Below are 25,024 nucleotides of genomic sequence, written 5' to 3'. Positions count from 1 at the left end.
ACCCTGCCCCGTACAGTTTACAGTTAGGGACCCTGCCCATTTAAGTTTAGAGTTAGGGTCCTGTCCCTTACAATTTAGAATTAGGGACCCTGCCCTTTAAAGCTTACAGTTAGGGACCCTAACTTAAAGTTCACAGTTAGGGATCCTGCCTCTTACAGATTATAGTTATGTATTAGTTTGAGACTACTTATCTAGAACATACACAGTTGAGCAGACCCATAACTGGGTATTTTTGTAGGGGGGGGGGGGGCGCACCGAGTAAAACATAAGAAAACCTTTTACAGTTAGGGACTACCCAACTAGACCCAATAAAATTAGGAACTACTGAATTAAAGTATATAAACAGTTAGGAACCACTGCACTAAATCTAATACAGTTAAGAAACACTGAACTAAATCTAATACAGTTAGGAACCACTGAACTAAATCTAATACAGTTAAGGAACACTGAACTAAATCTAATACAGTTAAGGAACACTGAACTAGACCTAAACAGTTAAGCACTACTAAACTAGACCCTAAACAGTTAAGAACTACTAAAACTAGACCCTAAACAGTAAGAATAAAAGAAACCCAGATTAACGGTCTTTTATGAGTATTATGAGATGAGTCAAATTGACGATTAAAGTAAAAAGCCGTGTCTGTTCCAGAAGTGGGTGCAAATTAAAGCTGTTTTAAGTGTTTTTTTACTTTTGATTAAAATTATCTTATTAATTGCATTTTATGTTTTACAAAAATATCAGTATTGTTGTAGAAAAATATATTTTAATAAATAAGTTTAGATTGAAAGATAGATAGATAGATAGATAGATAGATAGATACATAGATAGATAGATATATAGATGAAGAAAGTAAGAGTTGGATGTCTGATCACTTGTACATCTAATCTACTCGAAGAAGGACCTCTGTAAGGAAACTAAGAGATGAAACTTATCTGGAGGTGACTTATTTAAAGAGAGAATTAACCAATACTCGGGATTTAAAGGGACTGTTCGGGAAAAATACAGATTGATACCTATTAATATCAATTAATGAAATTGGTAACAAAATGTACGCCATCTGATGTTTTTTAACCTAAATTAATTATTTTGAAAATGCAGAAATACCGTCAATACTTAAAGTCAAAAGTTGGTGATTTAAAAGCACTTTTTAAAATGTTTTTTTAAAACTTTTTATTTTAGTTGGAGTGAAGAAGAAAAGTCCGAAAAAGACCAAGGTGATCTGATCAAAGTATTTAAAAAATATGTCATGTGAGATCTATCGAACCTAAAAAAAATGTTGACCAATTAAAAACTTAAAAAGAATTTAAAGTTCAAATATGAAACATGGGTGAATCCTATTTTGTTTTTGTTTCTGATTTGTTGCATAAAAAATCCAGCCAATAAGAATGATTGATATATTTCACACACTTTGATATAATTGCAAAAACTTTATTAGATACTCACAAATGACCCCTTTATCTAAGCAACTCCTAGAGCGGCGGCTAGGATAAATCCAGTAGCAGCCAATGAATCAGCAAAAGATATGGAAGCTGTTGTGTGGGGATCAATTGCAAACTATTGTTGAAGGACTGCTGCCTTGGTTGAAGGATGATATCTCCTCTTCTGGATCCTGAAAGCCAAGGACTCCTAGCCCAGATATAGAACTAGAGGATCTATTGGAGTTTAATGCAGCTGCTCAGAGGGATCCTACTCCGGAACTGCTAAATGAAGTATTCAAGTTCAGAGATCCTAAACCAGAGCAGCTGAATGAGGATGAGGAAGCTGCTCAGATACGCCCTACCTGGAGCATCTAAATGAGGTATTTAAGTTCAAAGATCCTGAACCAGAGCAACTGAATGAAATGTTTGAGTTCTGGGAAGCTGCTCAGATGGATCCTGAACAGGAGCAGCTGGATAACAGATACAGAAGGAAACCTTTGAGGATTTTTCATCGGAAATATCTAAGGAATAGACTGAGGATTGCTATGCTTGAGAGACAGTTCAGAGATTTTAACAATTTGGACCTCTTCCTTCCTTTGGATATCTTTAGACCACATACTGGCCCATGAGGAGCATTGGAGGAGTTAAACATGCTCAGGATCATCCTGGATAATCATAGGACCAGCATACTTTCCCTAGTTGAACAGTGGTCTTCCTGAGTACCTAGAGGAACTAATTAAAACAAGAGTAACCTTATACCGATGTAATTAACAAATAAACTATGAAACTGATAAATCCCATTCATTTATACTATGAGAGATATCTACAGAAAGAATATTAATAGGATCTTTAAGAACGAGAGTACGGGGATTCAGAGTGAGATATATGTACACACCTGAACCATAGGAGCAAATGATTGATCTAGAAATCCCTAAGATTTACATCTGGATTGTATTTTATTGAACCCATTAATCATTACAAATGAATCAAACAAATTTGGATATAATATCACACACTTTAATAGAGTCGCTGAAACTTTGATATATTCCTTCATACTTTGAAACAATCTAACAAACTTTGAGAGAATCTCACAAACTTTGATAGAATCTCACAAACTTTGAGAGAATCTCACAAACTTTGAGAGAATCTCACAAACTTTGAGAGAATCTCACAAACTTTGAGAGAATCTCACAAACTTTGAGAGAATCTCAAATACTTTGAGAGAATCTCACAAACTTTGAGAGAATCTCACAAACTTTGACAGAATCTCACAAACTTTGAGAGAATCTAACGCATTTTTTTTTAGAAAATCACAATTTTTGACAGCCTCCTAAACTTTAATAGTCTTCCAAACTTAGATGGAAAGTCACAAGCTTTGATAGAATCTCACAAACTTGGATGGAAAATCATAAACTTTGATAGAATATCACACAATTGAGATATAATTTCACAAATTTAGATAGTTTATCACAGACTTTTTTATAGAAAATCACAAACTTTGATAGAATCTCACAAACATTGATAGAAAGTCACAAACTTTGAAAGAAAGTCAGGCAATTTTAATATTCTCCTAAACTTTGATAGAAAGTCACAAACTTTGATAAAATATCGCAAACTTTGATAGAATAGCACACAATTTGATAGCATAGCACAAAGGTACTTTGATAGAATATCAAAAATTTATTTTGATAGAATAGCTCAAAATTTGATAGAATAGCACAAACTTTGAAAAAAAATTTCACAAACTTTGTTACAATTTCACAAACTTTGACAGAATTTCACAAACTTTTATAGAATTTCACAAACTTTTATTGAATTGCAGTTTGCAGCTCGATTTCGATGCTTTAGTTTTTCTATGTTGTCAATTATTTACATACTTGAAATTCCTAATATTTTAAGATTATACATTCTCCATCCTCGGACTTCTCCTGGTTCTCCTGGTTATTCTGATTTGGATTTCAGGAACAATATTTCAACTTTATATCCTTAAAGCCCGCTTTATTGTCCCAGCTCACAACTTTATAAGAACAAATAAGAACAAATTTCCATCAAAATTTTCATTAAGCAATATTTTAATATTATCTTTAAGATATTTTTACTACACTCTGAAGAAAGAAAAAATTGCTACAACTATAGCATTTAAGCTTTTTATTATACATTTCAAGCATTTATGTTCCAAAATGTATAATAAAAAGCTTAAATGCTATAGTTGTAGCAATTTTTTCTTTCTTCAGAGTGTAGTAAAAATATCTTAAAGATAATATTAAAATATCGCAAAATGTGTATTATTTTTATTCATTTGTAGTTTTAGATACCCAGTTACAGAGAAAGTTTTGCTCTAGTATTGCCCAATTGCTCATTGGAAACCTTATTTAATATGCATAGTTTAAATGCATCAAAATGAGTTGTGTTTTTGATGTTATTTTTTAAACTTGTACTCAATCAATTCCACCCTGTAGTGGCAATCTATTTAACAAATTTAACAAACCTTTATTTGAAATAAGATTGGGAAGATATCTTTGTTTTTCTTTCATAAAATTAAAGATTTTGATAAATTTAAAAAAAAAAAAAATTTCGCATGAAACTAAATTGATCTATTTTTTTATCCCTATATTACCTAAATGAGTTGATTCATTGATAGGCGAGGGGTTGAAACCGTTCACCACAGTATCAGCATAAATGTTAAATTATTAGGTAAAATCATCCTCATCTATAGAAATCATGTAAATTCAATATGCTCGTAATTCTTAGAAACAAAATAATAAAGGGACTGTTGACGTAATTATCGGTAGGTTTAATCGCATAATTTTTCCAGACTTGGTCTGCGCCAAGGTACTATTGCAAGGAAAGTTAATTGTGGTCGTGTATACTCTGCGTACATAATGAAACCAGTTCTCTTTGGGCGGAATTTGTAAACAAGAATAGATGCATCAGTGTTCGTTTAGTATCCGAGAAGGTTAAAAGCATTAAATTTTGACAATTTTGATAATTCACATAATAGTTTCCTATGACCAGAATATTTCATTGATTTTTTAATGTGAAAGATGGATCCCATGTCAGGCTGTAACATCAATCTTGTGTTTACATTACCGCCCAGAGACAGTACACTGCAGTACAAAAGATGCTTACACTTCTGAAATAACTTTCCTTGCATTAAATCCTTGGTCTGCGCCTTTAATATCACTGATAAAACTTTTCTTCGAATCCTTGTGTGTAGAGTGCATCTTAACTTAAATTCTTATTGGAAATAGATTGAGGATGAAAAGGATGATTTACAATTCCTTCACGACACTGTTGTTCCTAAACTCTGCTTTGGCTCAGGTAGTGCTATAGCTTATTTGATAAAAATGCCACATGGGAGAGGGGGAGGGGCAAATATAACATTTCTTTGTTTGTCTGTCATTATGTTTATGGTGTTAGGGATTTTCCGCAAAGGCATTTTTCCAAGGGAGACTTCCCAAGTGATAATTTTCCAAGGGGAAAAATCCCAATCGTGCAATTTCACAAAGGTTAAGCTAGGCCTTCTAAGGCGGCGCAGGCTGCGCTTATGGCTGAACGCTGCGGCTACAATAGACTAGGGGGCCAGGCACTGTAGCTGGAACAGGTTAAGTGGCGAAGCGCTGGTGCTAGGACAGACTTGGGAAGTTACCACTTGGTAATTTCACATTTGGGAAGTTATCTGGCTTTTAGGAAAAAAACTAATTTACACTTATTCTAAGTCACTCTGCTTTTATATATGATATTATTTGATTTATTCTTCTTAATTGATTGATTTCCAGAACCCCTCTGGGCAGAGGTTAAAGTGTGCTGAGCAATATTGTATTGATCTAAACACATATAAAAAACTGGATGTTCCAACAAACCCAACGCAGGTACAGCCGCCATTAAACACTTATGTTGTTAAAGTTTGCTAAAATTTTAAGAACTCTTAAAGCATTGTTTCAGGATAAGTCTTAAAAAACATTATTCTTATTATTATTGTGTTCAATGCTTCTTGCATTGAAAGGGAGCTTGAAATAATAATTACAATAATCATTTTTTTACCTTTTTTCTGATTTTGTATTTTAACATTTTTTTAAAATATACATTTTGACTTTAAAATAACCGTTTTTTTATTATTCATTTGTGAATTTTAATTTTAACAACATTTTTAGACATCTTGTTCGGATTAAACATAAGATTATTTATATATATATATATATATATTGTTTTTATCACGAAACCTCGGGCCAAAAATCCGAGCATGGCCTTTCCACAACTCCTACGGTCAGAAATTAGCTCATATTGTAATACTCATGTTTATCATATACAATCCATTTAAAAAGTAAATCGTATGATAGTATCTTTTGAAATATGATGAGATGAGCATACTAAGAACGAGCAGATAAAAAATTATCATTAATATAAAATAAACATATTATAAACAATTTTAGAATTGTATAACATATTATTCACATTATAATATTTGTGAGTTTGTCCTTTTCAAGGTAAGTGTTGACTTGGACGTGACTCAGATCCTTGAAATTGATGATATCAAATTCACTGTTTCCTTTGCCATGTATTTTGGAGTCAGGTACATAGAGTACCCATTTACAGGCTTGTTTTTTTCTTATTTTTCCTAACAGGGTAAAACATCTTTACATGATAAAAACAAAATGTGCAATTGCATCTTAATATTTTGAAATTTGGTTGATTATAAGAAGCTGTTCAAATGCGCAAATGTGAAAACAGCAGTCATATACTCCATGCACAAACCCACAAACCCACAAAAACATTGATTTTGCTTTGCTGGAAAAAAGTGTTATATAGTACTTTTTGCCTTGTAAGACAGGCATCAGGCTGTGCATTGATTTCATCAACAATCTCTTATTTCAATGGATGGAACCCCCCATCATTGGTCCTAGTAATAGCTCTGTGAATTCATATGTTCCAAACTATTTTAATTAATTTCATCAACAAATTTAGATTTAGATTGCAGTAAAAGTTCTAAGAATTTATATGTTCCCATTATTGATAATGTCATCAAGAGGTTCTTATTTAGATGGTTGGAACCTTGTATGATTGGTCCTAGTAATAACTCTGAGAATGCATATGTTACCATTTATATTATTTTCATCAAGAAGTTCTTATTTAGATGGTTAGAACCCCGTATCATTGGTCCTAGTAATAACTCTGAGAATTCATATGTTCCTAATGATTTTAAGTTCATCAGAAACCTTTGATTTAGATGGTTAGAACCCCGTATCATTGGTCCTAGTAATAGCTCTGAGAATCCGTATGTTCCCATTGATATTAAGTTCATCAATGAGCTGTGGGTTCCTGATGTGTATGTGTACTTTCTTAAACAGATAAACATACTCACTATATTCACTAAATTTGCAGGTAACATATAATTGTAACTTTAATTGTGATTTTGAAATTAATATGGAAGTCATCATTGTTTTATTAATCTCAAGTCTGTTTTAAGGATTTCATCACTTCAAATCAAAATTGTCCATGCAGAAATCTAGTTCAGGTTCTAGTCTAGTGCCATCTCATACAAAAGTTTTGTCCTCAAAACATATTTGAAAACAAATGATTAAATTTTCTAATATTATTGTTCAAAACATCCCACATGGGTTCTGAGCTAAATATTTATTACATATAGTATTCTAGAGATTAAAGTTAACGTACAAGTATTGTAAAAATGGGATAATTATTACTTTCTTTCTTAATGTACTTCATGTCTTTTATGATTTAACAAATAACTCTCAGGCTGAATTTTAAGAATTTAAGCCGCGGCTCAAATAGGGTTGCTTCCATTTTAAATTGTATTTAGTGTTTAGAGATTTGAGCCGGCGCTCTATTGGAACCATTTTTTGGTGGATCAGGGACACTGTTTTAATTATTTAAATTAGGCCTCTGGAATGATTTATTCTAGATATATTATATACAATTAAAGACCATGATTTATTTGATAAGAATTTTTTACACAAAACTGCAACAATTTCTTGTATTCAAAAAAAATATTCACAATACAGCATTTTTGCACATTGATGTAAATCCGTCGTCGTATATATCAATACAATGAAGACGACTTTCTATTTTAATGTCAATTTCTACCAAGCTTTCAAATAGCTTGGATATAGATAAAAATGAAAACAAAGAGAAGCTGTAAATTAACAAATTCTTTTCTTGTTTACTTGTAAACTTATGATTTCAAAAAGGTCGTCTTAATTGTATTGGTATAAACGCTCTGTACACTGTACAGGTTTGTTTGTGGTGAATGGAAATGAGATACTGTACAGCCAGGAAACCCACATCACATTCTGGTGTCCAATGCGCTTTGATAATTTTCCACTTGATAGTCAAATCTGTAAATTTAAGGTATTTCTTTTTTGCTAGCAAAACAAAAATATATGCAACTATAAATAAATTTATCTAACCTAGGCTTTTAGGGCGCTTCGCGCCCATCTTTTATTTCAATTGTGCACAATTTCTCTTTGTATACATTGTAAAACAAAAACAAACAAAAAAGTTCGCGGATTTTATAAAAAAAAATCTTGGACTTTTTTAAATTTAATAAAATCGAATTTTGTTGTAGGCAAATTTTTCAAATTTTGATCATCTTTATACCTTTCCTGGGGTCCCACACAAAATTTGGGCCTAATCGGTTCAGCCTGTTTGACTTTTATTGGAAACAAACAAAGAGACAGACTGACAAGCAAAGTATTACTCTAAATTTCTGCTTACAGATCTTTAAAAAGTTCAATATGTCTCAAATAAATCGGAAAGAATTTTTCCACAACATTGCATACTCAGTTTTACTACCTTGCATAGCCGGTCACTCCCATTAATCCCTTAAATCATTTTAGAGGAATGCTCCCGAGATTCATAGCACAATAGTTCTGAATTAAGGATAGCAAAGCCAACGAATATCTAATTACTTTGATACCAATACTAATATTTGTGTAGGTTGGTAGTTATGCATATGATGAGGCAAAGATGCAGTTTTCTACTTCTCTCCTCTCCTATGATGATACAATACGGAATACAATTCTGGATTACACCGTGGTTCTAAATCCACTAGGGGTAGGGGTAGCATATTCTTTAACACAACATATTTTTATGTGATGCTTTATTTGTAGAGTGGTTTGTCTTATTTTACATTGGTTAAACCTTTAAACCTTTAAACCTATATAAACCTTTAAACCTTTAAACCTTTAAACCTTTAACCCTTTAAACCTTTAAACCTTTAAACCTTTAAACCTTTAAACCTTAAACCTTTAAACCTTTAAACCTTTAAACCTTTAAACCTTTAAACCTTTAAACCTTTAAACAATGAGGAAGTTATTTTCATCTGAAAAAAAGATAAATTGAAGCTATTTCCTTTCTTGTCTTTGTTGCACATATCGACAGGACACGACTGTGAAGAAATTGAAATTAAAAATCGTAAGTTTTAAGCGAGTGAAATAGAAAAAAAACTCGATAATTTTTGTTCAGTGGAAGCCCAAAAGGTCTTGTTCTCAATCAGGATTGCCACTCTATAAATGAAATGTCGACAAACCCTTGAATTGTATTGTATTCAACATTTGGTTATCTCTTAAGAGAACTAGAATTTTATTTAACATGAATAATAATTTAAATCATTATATTTAAACCTGTATATTAATTATTAAAGGAAGATGATAAACTGTTTGTATGGCAAAGTATTGGAAACTATTCACTTGCAGGTACACAACATTAAAAATAAAGGAAATGAGTTATTGCCACAAACTCTGATTTCTTATGTCTTTGCAATCCAATGTCGTAGACTTTATATATTTCTATGAATTCTGTTATATCAATTGTTTTATTAAAATATCAATTAGGTTTACACCATTAGGTTGCAAAAGTATAGGGATTAGACAATTTGAGTTTGTGGCAAAGAATTAATTCCATTAAATAGATTTTTATTTTTTTAATCAGTGATGCAAAAAAAGAATTTATCAGATATTGTACATTTAAAACACTAAAGGGAGTGTTCCCGAAAGTTGAAGTTCACCCGGCCATAGTTGAATTTTAAAAATAGAATTCTGAAGAAAAAAAATTTTGAACAAAGCAAAATATTTTCATATTTTCGCGTTGTACAGAACATTCATTGGAGAATATCTTCTGGTAAATAAAAAATAATTGTTTTTAAAAAATTTTAAATTTTCTTCAGGCTATGAGATGGTGCTTCAACGAAACTCCTTGAAATATCTAGGAAACTATCAATCCAAGATTCATGATTTGTTTAATTAAACTGTTATTTTGCTAAAAAGAAAACTGTTATTGATATGCAGAGATTTATTTTTTCATCAAGGTTTTTCGTTTTAAAACCTCCATAAAACCTTAAAATGTTTATCCTATTGTAAATCTTTAATTTTTCATTTATTTACAGTATTTACAGTATTAACAGTATTTACAGTATTTACAGTATTTACAGTATTTACAGTATTTACAGTATTTACAGTATTTACAGTATTTACAGTATTTACACTATTTACACTATTTACACTATTTACAGTATTTACAGTATTTACCGTATTTACAGTATTTACAGTATTTACAGTATGCTCCATTTTACTCTGAAAATGCCGTTACGATGAACACAACACGGGCAGCCGTAGTACATTTGAATTTCCGAGCCGGGTCAACCTTTCCGGTGCCAGTTTGTACTGTATTGCCCGGACATTGGGTAAATAAAGCAGACGCTCAATAGGTGCAATATGGTTGACGCGGTCAGACTTTAGGTGGAATTTACTTTTGCTAAAGGGTCAGAGGTGCGAAGCAAAGTAAGAAACGAAAAATGCCAATATATTTGTCAAGGTTAAAATTAAGTAAGTTATAAAATGAATAAAATCTCAAACTGCTTAGACCACTGTTCTCTTATGATATAAAAATATATAAATGTTAAAGGAATCTTTGCNCTAAGAAAGATTCCACAATTTATTAGTCAAGAGTGAGAAAAAACTAATATCAAATTTTAAATTAAAAAAGATTGTTTTGTTCAGTTAACTACTATCTGCCATCAGGACTTTTTGTTCTTGTATCCTGGGTAGGTGTATAGTAGACGTCGTATTTATGAATACAATAAAGACGACTTTCGGGTTCAATTCTGATTCTGACGAATCTTTCAATAAACTTGGATACACTTAAACATGGAAACTCAAGATTCTATGGAAATTATAAAAAAGTTTGAAAGCAATCAAAACTAAAATCTTAAAGTCGTCTTCATTGTATTGATATAAACGCTGAACACTGTATTGTGTAAAGGAACTAAGTGCTTGACACAAACTCGATTTTTCCAAACCTTGATTTTTGCATTCTGATGGTATAAACCTTTGATATTGCAAGCTTTTGCTAACAGAAATTCGAATTTGAAAAAGATATAATCATTAGGCTGCAAATGCTTTTAGATATTTAGAATTTTATGTAAAAATGTTGTTCCTTCATTAATTTTTATGATTTTTATTTCTTGGAATTTTATAATTTTCTTATCTTTACTTCTAGGTCAGCTTCTTAATACCTCCTGAAATAGTACCAGGTTAAAACAAAAATTCTAAACAAATAAATCAAATCTACTATAGTATAATTGCAGATCTTAAATTGCTTAAGAACAATTTAGCTAGAAAAATATACTTAAAGATATCCAAATATTTTAATCGTAATGTTGAATACAAAAAATAATTCTACGTCTTAATTCTACAAATCACAAAAATGTCAATGCATACAAACTTGAAAGTTTTCAAAACAAAAACAAAAAGTTTTTTTACCGAAATGATTTGTTCAGGTCGAATGACCCTCCTCGTAACCATCTTCCTTGTGCTGATCAATATCTTTAACAATGTGACATCTAACTCTCCTAATGTGGAAGGACTAACTGCTATTTCAAGTAAGTTGGAAAAGGAGTTTTACAAAAAAATAAAGATGTTTAAAAATCAGAAAATTAGTTTTTAACAGTAATCTTTAATTCAACAAATTCTAATGGGGTTTATATCCCCTCATGGGCTGCAATTTTGTTCGTCCCTTTTGTAATGATTAACGCTATTCTATCGATTACAATTACAGAATAAATCTTCAGGTTTTTGAGATCAATCATTTGCTCCCTCTCTTTAGGGCGTGTACAAATGTCTTTCTCTAGGTCCCCGTACTTTGTTTCATAAACTCCAATAATGTTTGCTCTGTATATGTATTTATATCTCTCTCAGAGTATGAATGATTGTAATTTATCAGCTTATTAGTTTATTTGTCTAAATACATCTGTTTAGGGTTCTTCTTGTTAGAATCAGTTTCTTATGCGTTTGTAGAAGACCACACTTAAGCTAGATGCAGTACGTTATTCCTCTGTCCATCTATAAGGTCCTTGAGTATCTTTAGCTCCTCCAATGCTCCAGCCAATCCAGTCTGTGGTTTAAAGAAATATAGCAGAAGTCAGACAAACCAGAGAAGATCATAAGTTCTGAGCTGCTCCTCAATTGTTGCAATTCTCTGTCTAGTCTTGATATACTTTTGATATGCAATCCTCTCTTTCAGGGAATCCTTGAATTAACTGTTCCAGTTTGGTGTCTGTCTGAGCAGCTACCATGAATCCAGATCTCTTATTTAGCGGCTCTGGATCTCTAAATTTGAAGCTCTCATTTAGATGCTCCTGACCAGGATGTCCCTGAACAGCTTCGTCCATCTCATTTAACTGTACCAGTTCAGGATCTTTTAACTTTAATACTTTGTTCAGCAGCTCAGAAGTAGGATCACCCAAGCAACTTCCTCGGATTTAGATAAACCTTCTAGTTCTATATTTGGACTCGGAGTCCTAGGATTGGAGGATTCAGATATGGATCATCATACATATAATCTCTAAACTCAAATGCTTCGTTCAGCAGTTTGGGAGTAGGATCACCCCAAGCAGCTTCCTCAGATGCAGATATGTCCTCTAGTTTGATATCTGGACTAGGAGTCCTAGGATTGGAGGATTCAGATGAGGATATATCATCCTTTAACCAAGGCAGCCATTCTTCAACTAGAGCTTGTAGCTCATCAACAACATCTTCCATATCTTCTGCTGTTTCATAAAATGCTTTCTCAGTTATCCTAGCTGCTCCTGGAGTTAAAGGATAATCTGAAGTCAGAGATTGAACTGGAGAAGTACCTGGTTCCAGAGTATCTCTTAGGAGTTCTTCTAACTCTGAATCTGAGTCTGAGGTTCCCACAACAAGATGATGGGAGCAGTCTGTAAAGAGCAGTTTTCCATATCTGGATGACAATAGATATCGTCCTCCTCTCCTGGAGTCATTGGTTTATACTGATATTATAGCTGCTCCTGGCCACAAGCAAGATTGAGTTCTTCTATAGAATCCTCTACAGAGTATACAGCAGCTCCTGGTTTACTGGTGAGACAGTCTAGTTTTCCTCTATTTATCATCTTGGTTGTTGTCATTGGGAGAAGTTTCTCTGACTTGTAATTGAGCTAGCTTAACTTTAGTTGGACTTGTTTGTCCTTGCTCTATATCTCCAGTAGCCCTGCTTATAGTACCAGCTCGAGAATATAGAGTATTGTCTGGTACATCTTGGTCCATGGTTGGGCTAGCTAGGACTGTTACAATCGGTGGGTAGACCTGACTGGAGAGTATGAGCATAATCGGTTCAGTTCCTAAAACTGCAGAAGATGTGTCTCTTGGGGATAATGATGAATCTGATGATACATATTCATTTATAAGGATGGGAAAAGATGCTGATGGCCTTCTGTGTTCCCTGGCAGGCATGTTCCAGATTCATCTATATGTTAGCTGTCTGTTAACTGTCTGTTAGCTGTATACAAACGGGAGATTGAACTCTGCGTCTGTAATTTTAAAAGATATGGGGTGCACTTACTGTGTTCTCAGCTGCTTCCTTTGCTGGACTCACAAGAGGTCTGTAAAAAGCTGCTCTACAATGAGCAGCATCTCCGTACTCAGAATCCTCTGGAGAGTATAGAGCAGCCTCTTCACTCTAAAAAATGCAATTTTGGTCTTTAGCATCAGGCATCAAAGTTCTTCTTTCATATTTCAAATTTCTTCTTTCATTACTCAAATTTTAATTTTGACGCATGCTAATTTTTAAACCGCGTAGTGTCGCTGGTTGAATCGACATGAAACAAACTTTGTGAGATGATAATTATATGGAGGCGCGGTGCTCCAACAAATTTTGTTAGATGAAAATTTGAGATTTCTTAGAGTGTTATGTACTGGCAGGGTAATCTAGTCTCCTCTGTATGAACACTCTATCTGCTCCAGAACCAGAACCAGAACCAGCTGGAGAATATATCTTGGTCGGTGTTTGTACCGGCTGGTCTGTTGTTGGATTTGTTTGCCCTGGATATCCTAGTTCTCTTGTACACTCTAAGAAATTTCAAATTTTCATCTAACAAAATTTGTTAGAGCACCGGACTCAAATACACCTTAGTAGAATCATTCGTCAAATTTTGTTGAATGTATTTTCAGTCGCCTTAATTCAAAGTTTGTTACATGATCTATCAACCGGTCTTTGTCCGCTCGCTGTGCTGTGCCTCCATATAATTATCATCTCACAAAGTTTGTTTCATGTCGATTCAACCAGCGACACTGCGCGGTTTAAAAATTAGCATGCGTCAAAATTTGTTGGATGTCCCTTCAACTTACTGCTCAACTATGTAATCATTTGTTATATGATTATTCAGCTTTGAATCTTGACCCGTCAAAAGAGGTTGTTACAGGTGGCGCCACCTATTTTCTCAATATTTGTTTTAACTAGATTCAAAGTTTGTTACATAAATATCCGGCTGTTATGTAAAATTTCAATTTTTTTATACAATTTATTGGTTTTTAAAACGCATAAATCTGCAAAAATGCAATTGATAAAAACAAAAATTTAAACATCATAAGTTTAAGGTTTATCACATTTTTTTATAATACAAATACATGAGGCAGAAATATAAGATCTTAATACAAATCTTTAAAGTAGCGTGCAGCATAAGTTTTGCTGTTTATAATACACTTTATTACAATTCAAAGCTTAAAGAACTGGGCATCAATTGATCACCAATTTAGACAACGTATTTGATTCTTGTAGAAGTAGATTCTGCAGTCTGAATTATGGAAGATTTGGTTTTGCATTGATACTCTCTTTCAAGCAAAGCATTGAAAATGCAAGCATTAGTTTGAGAGAGTGTACAAAGCTTTAAACAAGTTTTAATTTTGTTCTTCCAGTTTCTTGGAGGTTTCCCTTTAAATCTTTTTGATATCTCCAAATGTCCAGATCGAATTGACGTAGGTATAAGCGCTGTCGGCTAACAGACTAAACTGTCACTAATTAGAAAGTCAGCTGATTCTCCCCATCCAGCCAGCCGTGCGAGCCGTGCCAGCGCGGCAGATGGTTCAACGTTTGATTGATCATAAATCAAAATTTGTTTAATCTTACACAAAACTAAAATATCGGCTAATTACAATGAAAGAAAACTGTCACATGACAAAAGAAAGATGTCATATAACAAAGTTTGACACATGCTGAGAGAACAATGTGTAAGCTATTAACAAGTTTTGTTAGATTGTAATTTTGGAAAATATTTAACAAAATTTGAGTAATGAAAGAAGAAATTTGAAATATGAAAGAAGAACTTTGATGCCTGATGCTAAAGACCAAAATTGCATTTTTTAGAGTGTATGTCCTGGAAGTTTTAGCTCTTGTGTGTGTCCTGGGTATCCTAGTTATTGGTTGTGTCCTAGAAGTCTTAGTTATCCTATGTGTCCGGGAAGTCTTAGTTCTCCTGTGTGCCCTGCAACAGATATGTGAAGAGCTGTCTGTAAAGATCAGCATCTCCTGTCCCAAAATTATCTCTTGTTGCTTCTACAACAGATATGTGGAAGGGTGTCTGTAAAGAGCACCATCTCCTGTATCAAGATCATCTTGTTCTTCTATATGCTCCTGGAGTCCTAAGTCTGACTGGATCTTCTAGCTGCTGTAGATATGTGAAGAGCTGTCTGTAAAGATCAGCGTCTCTAATATAAGGATAAGGCAACATCTAATATCTTGGGTATCCTAGTTCTCCTCTGTATCTTGTTGATCCTATAGTTCTTCTCTGTATCCAGGACATCCCAATGGGTTGTTCAGACGGGTTGGTGCAAGAACAATTAATCCAGTTCTAGAAACTAAAGGAGATGAATCTCTTGATGAGACTGAGTGTATCTTGAATCTCCTAGTTCTCTTCTGTATCCTTATGGGTAGTTTAGACAGGCTGGTACAAGAGTAATTGGTCTAGTCCCAGAAACTGAAGGATACAAATCTCTTGATGAGACTGAGGAATCTGAGGATGGACATTCGTAGATAATGATGGGGAAGGAGGCTGATGTCCTCTATAGTTTTCCTATATATCCTAGCTGCTCTATATCTCCAGTGGCCTTGTCAATAGGACCAGCTTGAGAATATAGAGTTTATTCCGTATTTGGACTAGCTTGTCCTAGCTGTCCTAGCTCTTCTGTATCTCCAGTGTCTCTGTTCATAGATCCAGATGGAGAGTAATATCCTGGTCTGTATTGGACTCGCTCCTCCTAGTTTCTGCTCCTGATCAAGTCTACAAACAAGTATGGTTAACCCTTGCGTTTGTCTCTCCTAAACCAGTTGGAGAGTAAAGAGCGTCCTCTGATATCTCAGTGATATTGGGGACTCTGAGGATGTATATTCCAGTATAACAATGAAGAAGGAGGCCAGTGTCCTCCTTAGTTCTTTGGTAGGCATGTTAACGATCTATCTATTAGCTATCTGTTAACTGTCTGTTAGCTGTCTGTCGTGCAAGTCCCCCAGCCTTCATTTACAAATGGGAGATTAAACTCTACGTCTGTATTCAAGAAAGATCTGGGGTGCACTGGCCAATCTCCAGGTTCTATATTTTGCTTTGACTCAGAGAACAGAGAGAGTAAGGGGCGAGGAGAGGAAGTCTTGTATAGAGTAACCAATGCTTTAATTATTGCACTTTTCCAGTAATAATGTTAGCTTTTGATTGCTGATTTTAAAGGCGCCAATTGTTCTCCATTTGTCATAAAGCTAATAATCTTGCGAATGTTTAAAGTATAGATGTTGATTTCTTTTTTAATCTACATTGTCTTCTTGGCAAAATTTTAATTAGAAGCCATCTCATAGGTGAGATGCCAAAAAATAAAATTTGGCCAAAATTGGTTCAAACGTTTTGACAATTATATGAATACAGATACCAAAACCATATTTATAGAAAAATTTAATATATTCAAAAGAACTATTTGCAATGGTTAATTTTTTATTAAAGCAAAGAGGCTGAGGTGCATATTATTGAAACAGCAGCAGATAAAAGAGTGACGTAAATTACTTTATTGTTGTTTTGTGAATTAGATATGGTATTTATTGAATCAAAAGGTACCTTAAAAATATAAACAATCTTTAACTGGGTTCGGCATGAATAATTACCTGTTTATTGTTCACAATGTCCAAAAGATTCATAAAAGTAGTTTTTATCTGTTAACTCGGAGAAAGGTTAGAGATTGCTTACCACCTGCAGATCTGTGTACACCGGATACAAAAAGATGCCGCAATACATAATTGTCTGATGTACTGTATGGCACCATTCAATCTTTACCTAAACAACTGAATTCCTTTGAACCCCAATCTCTCTCCTTATTGCAAAGTCGACGGATTACATCCCTTGGTTAACATCAATTCACAAGATACAAATGCGAAGATATAGTCTATATTGCAGATATTCCCTTTATAGGCTGACTTTTTTGCTCATGTTCTTGTCGTTTTAATAAATTTAACCATTGAGTTTGTGCAATTCACATTTTATAATTCATAATGGACTTTTGAAAAGTGTGCAAAACTATTATTTTAATATTATACCTTGTAATTGGTTTATTTTTACATTTGTTTCACCATTCGTTCTTCGTCCAATAACACTAATAAAACACATATGACATTCATTTCATCATAATCAATATAAAGAAATATATGAACGATCTTTTACTGGTTTCAGCATGGATCATCACCTGTATTTTGTTTGTATTTGGTGCTTTAACTGGATATGCTGCTATACTCTATATCAAGAATAGGCTGACTAAACAAGATTTCGAGAATAATAGGTCAGTAGATCCGTAGGGCCGGAAGGGAGGATTTAGAAAATTAACGAACAGCAAAAACCGTTAGTTTCTTAATCGATAGCTAACGGATATATCCGTTTTTGAACAAAAAATAATGGATGTGTTTTTTGAAAAAGGCGACTTTAGTTCTTTTTTTTCTGCTTATAATTGCATGATACTTGCAGAAAACAAAAGATAACTTTTTTTGTATAGTGACGTTTAAAATTCAGCTTCTTTTGATAATTCCCTTGCTTTTATGTGTTGAATTATAGAGCTTTTTGCATTTTGATGTTTTTTTTCGTGTTTTGATGTTTTTGAATGTTGTCATCAATTATTCAAACTATTTTTACATTATATTATACTTTTTTTAATTAGTTGCCATTAACGCCAGTGATATTATTGTGATCGTTAAAAAACGGGAACTTTTAAGAAATCATTCATCTAGACAACGGACAAATAACTGAAATGTTTCTAATGGTTTCACTAACCGTTAATGAAACTGTTAACAAAACCATTAACGAACCTGTTAACAAAATTTTTAACGAAACCGTTAACAAAACCGTTAACAAAACCATTAACGAAACAGTTAACAAAACCGTTTACGAAACCGTTAACAAAACCGTTAACAAAACAGCTAAGTAGAGGTTAAAACATGTTTTAGAGTTTTAGCTTTTTTATGGTTTATTGTTTGTTTTTATGGTTTCTGACATCATGTTTTTGAATAATATCGAATTATACACTTGATTTCATTTTTATTTTATTTTTTTTTTTGTCTACAACTTTTTTGAATCTATTAAAAAGTTTTCGATCAAATTTTTTTCATAAATTTTTCAATGATTCAATCATTTCTGTTTTGATTTTAACATAGTATTTTTTTCATCAAAATTTTTTAACACTTTCCAATGACGGTGCTATAAAATTGAACCTTGGTATATGTTAAAAGAACATTTTAGTTCTTAATTAAAGTTTTTAGAAACACTCTTATGCTTTCCTGAGTTGTTAATGATTTGAACTCATTTTAGTGTTTTGGACAATAAGAGTTCTGTTCAAAATGATGCAAACTTAAAATTATTGTAATTTTTTTACAGACACCCTGTTTATATGTATTTCTTGTTTGATGCAGGGCTCCCAAGTCTGGGAACTGGCATGGAAATGAATTAACCTACATAGATTCAGCTTTTGTAATCATCTTTCCTCTTCTCTTCGTTATCTTCAACTGCCTATATTGGCCATTGAGGTGATTTTTTAGTTGATAATAATTTAAATTTACAAAAGGATGTGGTTCAAGGGACTAGCTAAGCCTATTTTCAAGTCACCCTCCACACTTAAAAATGTAACTTCACTGAGCAAATAGAAAAATTTGCAAAATATTAAATTTCTATTTTTATAAAATTTACAACAGTACCCCCTTTTATTACCTCTACCTAAGTAACTGTGAAAACATATCCTTGTTTTTCTTTCTAGAAAACTAAAGTGGCAAATTCTGACAATTTTCTATACTTTTACTCTGTTTCATAAATCTGTTAGTCACTTTAAAAAAAAACCACAGTTAAAATTGATCTATTTTGGCTACAAAAGTTTACTTAATACTAGGCTTTTAGGGTGCTTCGCGCCCATCTTTTTTTTCAACTTTTAAGTGTGGCTTTATCTGGAAGCATCTTCTCTTTGTACAGTATAAAAAAGAAATTTTAAAAATTTGCGGTTTTAAAAATATTTTTTTCGCGCATTTTACAAAATTAAATAATTTAAGATAAAAATAAATATTTTAAGATTATATATTTAAAGTCTGATTGACCATAAATCTTCCCTGGGGTCACGTGCGGTCCCACACAAAATTTGAGACTGATCGGTTCAGTTGTTTTGACGTTTATTGGATACAAACAAACAAACAGACAAGATAAATTTATATATAGATTACTCCCTGTAAGTGAAAATTTTAGTTAAATATCATACAAAATTCATAAAATTAAAAAACAATTTCTGATATATATTTGTACTATTGTTTTAAACAAACCATTCATTCATTTATTTTAGTTTGCTACGAGATTAAACTGAAGTTTAAAAAATCAAGTATATAAGAAGCTACATCATTATAAATTAGAAGTTCATCAGTTTTTAGTAAAAATAAAGATTGATACTTCAAATAATTGTTCTTATTTAATAATAATAATTAGAGTTATATTCCAGTATTGAAGACGAAAATCTCTTTTATTGGGTGGGGAGATTTTATCACATTTAGTTGTGGGGAGATTTTATCACATTTAGTTGTTGGGAGATTTTATCACATTTAGTTAATGCTGAGGAAATATGGAGGCACTAAACTGTTATAATTAAAAGCAATCACAAGCATAACTGTCCTGTATGTATATATGAACCTTAACAGAAATAAAAATAAATTAATCAGTGTTCGAATTTTAAGAATTTGAGCCGCGTCTCAAATCCGCCAAAAACCGGTTTCATTAAGCACCGGCTTAAATCTTAAAAAAATTGAATACAATTTTAAGTGAAACTAACCATATTTGAGCCGCGGCTCAAATTCTTTAAATTCAGTCTCAGATTGTATTGGGCTCTGGAAACTAATTATATTCTAACATGGTCGGATCTTTGATGAGCAATTGTTTACTTTTTATTTCAAGGGATTAAGTAATAAATCCATAAAAAAAGCTGATTTTCATTGCCAAAACCAGCAGATTTTCATGTCTTCTCAGTTTCTTGAAATAATTAGTACATTACTTATAAAAAGTATAGTACACTACCATATAAAATGGATAGATCGACCTTAGAAGTATTCTTCATCATAGGTCCGTAGACGGGATACTACTATACATTCACTCCCAGTTCTTAGTTTGAATTAAGTAGCTGGCAAATTACGTTTCATTGAAATGATTAGAAATAACCTCTTTTAGAACCAAACTTTGAAGAATTACCTAAAAATGATCATCCTTAAGTTTTGGTGGTTAAAAACCGAGTGTACAAATAGGATTCATTAGTTATGAAACGTTACAAAAATTTTAAAACACCAAAGTTTAGGAAAAAATTGAAACATATGAAATTCTGTCTAGTGATTTGAATTGTATAGTAGCCCAGTGATAAGGTAGAAGCACATCCAACGGTTTGCCTGAATAAAAACAACTTTAAAATTGGTAGTTTCAAATTTTAATGTGAAATATGTTTTTTCCAAAAAGCAATTGTTTACTTTTTATTTCAAGGGATTAAGTAATAAATCCATAAAAAAAGCTGATTTTCATTGCCAAAACCAGCAGATTTTCATGTCTTCTCAGTTTCTAGCAGAAGAAGCTTCGATCATTTGAATCCTTGATCATCCCACTTAATTATTAATATCTTAAAAAGCTCAAAAGACGAAAAACTATTTTTTACGTACCTTTGTCATTGCCGTTTATGATCTATTAAAAAGTTAATGACATTCTTAATGGCGTCATTACTGAAATTCCAATGTTTATTGAGTCACTCTGTGCTTTAGCAACAATTATTGCTTATAAGTTCAAATTCTTACACTTGTTTTAACTGGATAGCAGCAAACAATAAACATCCGGTAAAATTTTCTTAAAAACTAAGATAAGAAATTCTTAACACTCGTACTTCGACTTAATTAATTACATAGATGCAGACTTCTATCAGAAGTTTCATCAATTCATAAGACTGGGCTCTTTACATCCTAGCTCCCTTGTACTATAGTTTCAGTAGAAGTAAATATTTCCGTTTACTATTAAAGCGCCGAAATAATGATTCATCTCTAATTGGATGATGAGATAGATAGAAAGATAAATGTTACAGCCATACTATTTCTATTGGTTCAGAATAGACCACAAACACATGACTGAACCCTGATTGGATCAGGCGCTAATGGACTCGGCATACAGGAGTGGGCTACCTCTGTGAGGAGAATTAATCAAGAGTGAGCTCTTACTTTTTTTGTAGTCCTTAACATGTACATTTTAGAGCAATGAAGCACTTGTTTTGACTTTCTCTTTTTATTTGGGTGAAACCTTGCAACCGATGGATCACAGCAGCATTCACAGCCTTTTGCCGGAATGGCAAAAAAGATTAGATTGGTTTGGTAAAATTTTGGGAGGAAGAAAACAGAAGGGAGGATGATCTAGATGAAGTTGATATGTATGAAGGTGGGGGTGGTAGCTATACATCTATAACCATTCATCTAACTTTCTCTCTCTTCTCTGCTATCTGGTGGCACTATGATTTATTGTTTATAATCCACGATCACATAGGTAGAACAAACTCGCTTAAAGTAAGCCAATTGCGAGAGGCTTAGTGGGATTTCTTAGCAACACTACATGATGGTGTGTGTTCTTTTTACTGGTCTGGCTTGTACTACTTAAAATCCTGGTTCAATTTCAGGGTAAAAATAGCAAATAACAATTTACAAGATAAAAATACATAGATCTAAATTGAATGATAAATTGATGAAATGATACATCATTAAATTAATAATTCTTGTTTTGGGATATAACCACCCCTAAACCAAGCCAACCATTTAAAACCACGCAGGTAGAGAAAAGATAGAAATCCAAGCTGATGGACATCAACTAAAGAAGAAGTTGGGTTTGGGATTCAATGAATGTGAGGATGTGAAAGGGTTGGTATATCGGGAGTTGGAGTAATTGGGAAGATTGAGTAATGAATAGATGTTCGAGGGGGACCACAGTATTGGAATGAGAATCAGCAAGATATAGAAGTTCAGAACAGAGATACAGATATAATAAAATACGTGTAAAAGACTATGGAGAATATGTAGTTTAGTGGATACAAATGTTAATAACGGGTAAAGACGACATTTTGGAAGGAATTAGTGGATTACTGTTAAGTTGGGATAAGAGAGAGAAAAGAGTATAAAAATCATCATTAGAATCATTCAATACTCTGAAACAGCCTATTGTTAAAATATTTATATTCTACACAATTATGTGTCGAATATATATAGATTAGAAAATTAGACATTTCAGTCATCCTTTAAAACGTGAAAATCATTAGGTCCATATTCTGCAGGCATTTCATGGCCCTAAAGAAAGAAGCTAAAAAAGAGAACTTTGTTTTTTTAATCAAATTAAGTAATTCATATTAATCTCCTGTTCAACGAAATAACCAACCTTAAATTCCCTCCTTTTTTATGATTAAGAGAGTGATAAATGTAAATATAAAATTAAATTAGAGAACTATTTATTTGATAAATCTGTATGGATCACAGAGGGAGGATAAGTAATTATCCTCCCTGTAAATAGGGAGGATAAGTAATTATCCTCCCTGGAATTAAAAAAGGAGGGAATTTAAGGTCGGTTATTTCGTTGAATAGGAACAGGAGATTAAACGATAAATTACTACTTAACCGGGAGTTTTCTCCCGGTTAAGTAGTAATTAATAGTTATTATCGAACGTGATACGAGCCCGACAATAAAATCAAACTATGAAAATACTTTCATTTCTAAAGTATGGTAAATATTTGCTTTTATTTTAATGAAGAAAACTGTGATGTAATTGTTGAAATCAGTAATCCAGAAGCTAAGATTAATGAAGTTATATAATCTTATCTTATAAGTTGAGGGATTGACAAATCTTTGTACAGTTAGAAAATAACCATGATGAGAATAGGAATTTTCCTCCTGTTTCTATCAGGTAAACAGTCATGCTGAGAACAGGAATTTTTCTCCTGTTTATATCAGGTAAACAGTCATGCTTAGAACAGGAACCCTCCTCCTGTTTATATCAGGTAAACAGGCATGTTTAGAACAGGAACCCTCCTCTTGTTTATATCAGGTAAACAGTCATGTTTAGAACAGGAACCCTCCTCCTGTTTTATATCAGGTAAACAGTCATGTTTAGAACAAAAGCCCTCCTCCTGTTTTATATCAGGTACACAGTCATGTTAAGAACAGGAACCCTTCACATGTTTCTATCAAGTAAACAGCTATGTTTGGAACTGAAGCCTTCTGCCTGTTAATATCAGGTAAACAGTCATGTTTAGAAAAGGAACCTTCCTCCTGTTTATATGATGTAAACAGTTATGTTTAGAACAGGAACCCTCCTCNCCCATCCCCTGGCCCCCGAATGGTAAATATGCAATTTCAATAGCTGACCAGGCAATTTGTAGTATTTTAATCTCAGCTCTTGAGTTTCTGTATTTATTCCAGTTGTGTTTGATGTTTGCCATCTAAGCAGGTTTATTGCTGACATTGTTGTATAGTGAGAACTTCCCTTTGTCAGCTGCATTACATGTATCAGTGTCTTGCAGTAATTTAGAAAGAAATATGCAGTCTTAAAAAAGGATAAAATACTATTTTAATGGGGGTATCTGCACATTGTACACTTCCTCTTACTTGATCCCTTTCTATACAATAAAAATACAAACTGAGCTGAAAACTTTAGAATGATATATCCTTATTCCTTAATCCCGACTACTTAATCTGAGTATCCAATGGACACACTTTTGATTTTCTTCTTAAACCGTTCTTTCTTGGATATAGTAGAGAAAAATCAAAAACCGGTTAAAAAAAGAGAGTCCCGCCCGTTTTTGTATAATAATCTTAAATGGCGCGCAAATTTCAAATTTATCGGCTTCAAATACGCGACTCTGATTGGTTGAATTTTATTCACTTCTCAGAATACAAGTACAAGATTAGGTTAGTCTCGATATTAAGAAAAAGAGAGGATCAAGCATTAATCTCGATATACACCATTCTAAAGTTTACAGCTCTGATGTAATTATTAGGTAGTTATGCCTTGATCTATAAAGAGCATGGTTATGAAGACTTGTTGATAACCATATCCCCAGATATACCACCAGACAATGCAGAATCCATAATTGGTAAGTTTAAGGTTTCCTAACCGGGGGTCAGAACTTTTGAAAGCTTGATCTTGATATCAAATGTGGTCCCTTTTAGATCTGATTATAAATGCTTTGTTTCTCAATTTAAGTTATTCCTGCAGGGTATGACCACTACAGGATATTGAAGAGGAATGAAATAAATCGGCGAAAGATGGTTTAGTATTGCTTGAGATTCACAATTCAACAGTTTTGACTTCTGTTACAGGGTGTCCCAATAAGCATGGAAATTCAGTGACGAATCGTCTTTTAAAATAATTCTTTGATTTAGTATAGTGATACCTGCTGAGAAAGCTGAAATCTGTAAGAGTTTCGTCCGCTATATGTTCACATTTTTTTTTTTATGTTTTGACTGCATACGGTTGTACTTGTCCGTCTTCACTGTTCATCTTGTGGAGACATTATAAACACATATTTATAATCTTTTACCCTTTTCATAAAATAAACTCCACCAGACATAATAATATTATGGCTTTTGAAATTAGGTATGTTACGCGAGCCATGCTGCGTGAAGAAGGTCTGTTTGTCGCCCCTGCGTATTTCTGAGTTTCTCCTGAAGATCTGTACGGAATGTATTGTGAAAAAACTAGTTTAGGAACTGTTTACAGTCCGACTGCGCAGACGCAAGATTTCT

General features: G+C 32.9%; 1 protein-coding gene across 1 annotated transcript; it reads left to right on the top strand.

Moving 5' to 3' along the window:
* The first annotated feature begins 848 nt into the window (after positions 1-848).
* Positions 849-19,653, top strand: LOC111712711 (gamma-aminobutyric acid receptor subunit pi). Its single transcript, XM_023487408.1, has 18 exons — positions 849-939; positions 1,181-1,215; positions 3,319-3,381; positions 4,061-4,113; positions 4,671-4,740; positions 5,199-5,291; positions 5,907-5,992; positions 6,647-6,801; positions 7,670-7,785; positions 8,374-8,490; positions 9,080-9,131; positions 9,602-9,643; positions 10,434-10,477; positions 10,933-10,966; positions 11,213-11,314; positions 17,432-17,537; positions 18,658-18,771; positions 19,569-19,653. Exons 5-18 carry the CDS (start codon positions 4,678-4,680, stop codon positions 19,582-19,584), a joined length of 1,140 nt encoding a protein of 379 aa, XP_023343176.1. The 5' UTR covers positions 849-939; positions 1,181-1,215; positions 3,319-3,381; positions 4,061-4,113; positions 4,671-4,677; the 3' UTR covers positions 19,585-19,653.
* The last annotated feature ends 5,371 nt before the right edge of the window (positions 19,654-25,024 follow it).

Source organism: Eurytemora carolleeae, unplaced genomic scaffold (genome assembly GCF_000591075.1).
Source record: "Eurytemora carolleeae unplaced genomic scaffold, Eaff_2.0 scaffold1316, whole genome shotgun sequence".
NCBI lineage: Eukaryota > Metazoa > Arthropoda > Copepoda > Calanoida > Temoridae > Eurytemora > Eurytemora carolleeae.
This window is presented reverse-complemented; position numbering and strand designations above follow the sequence as displayed.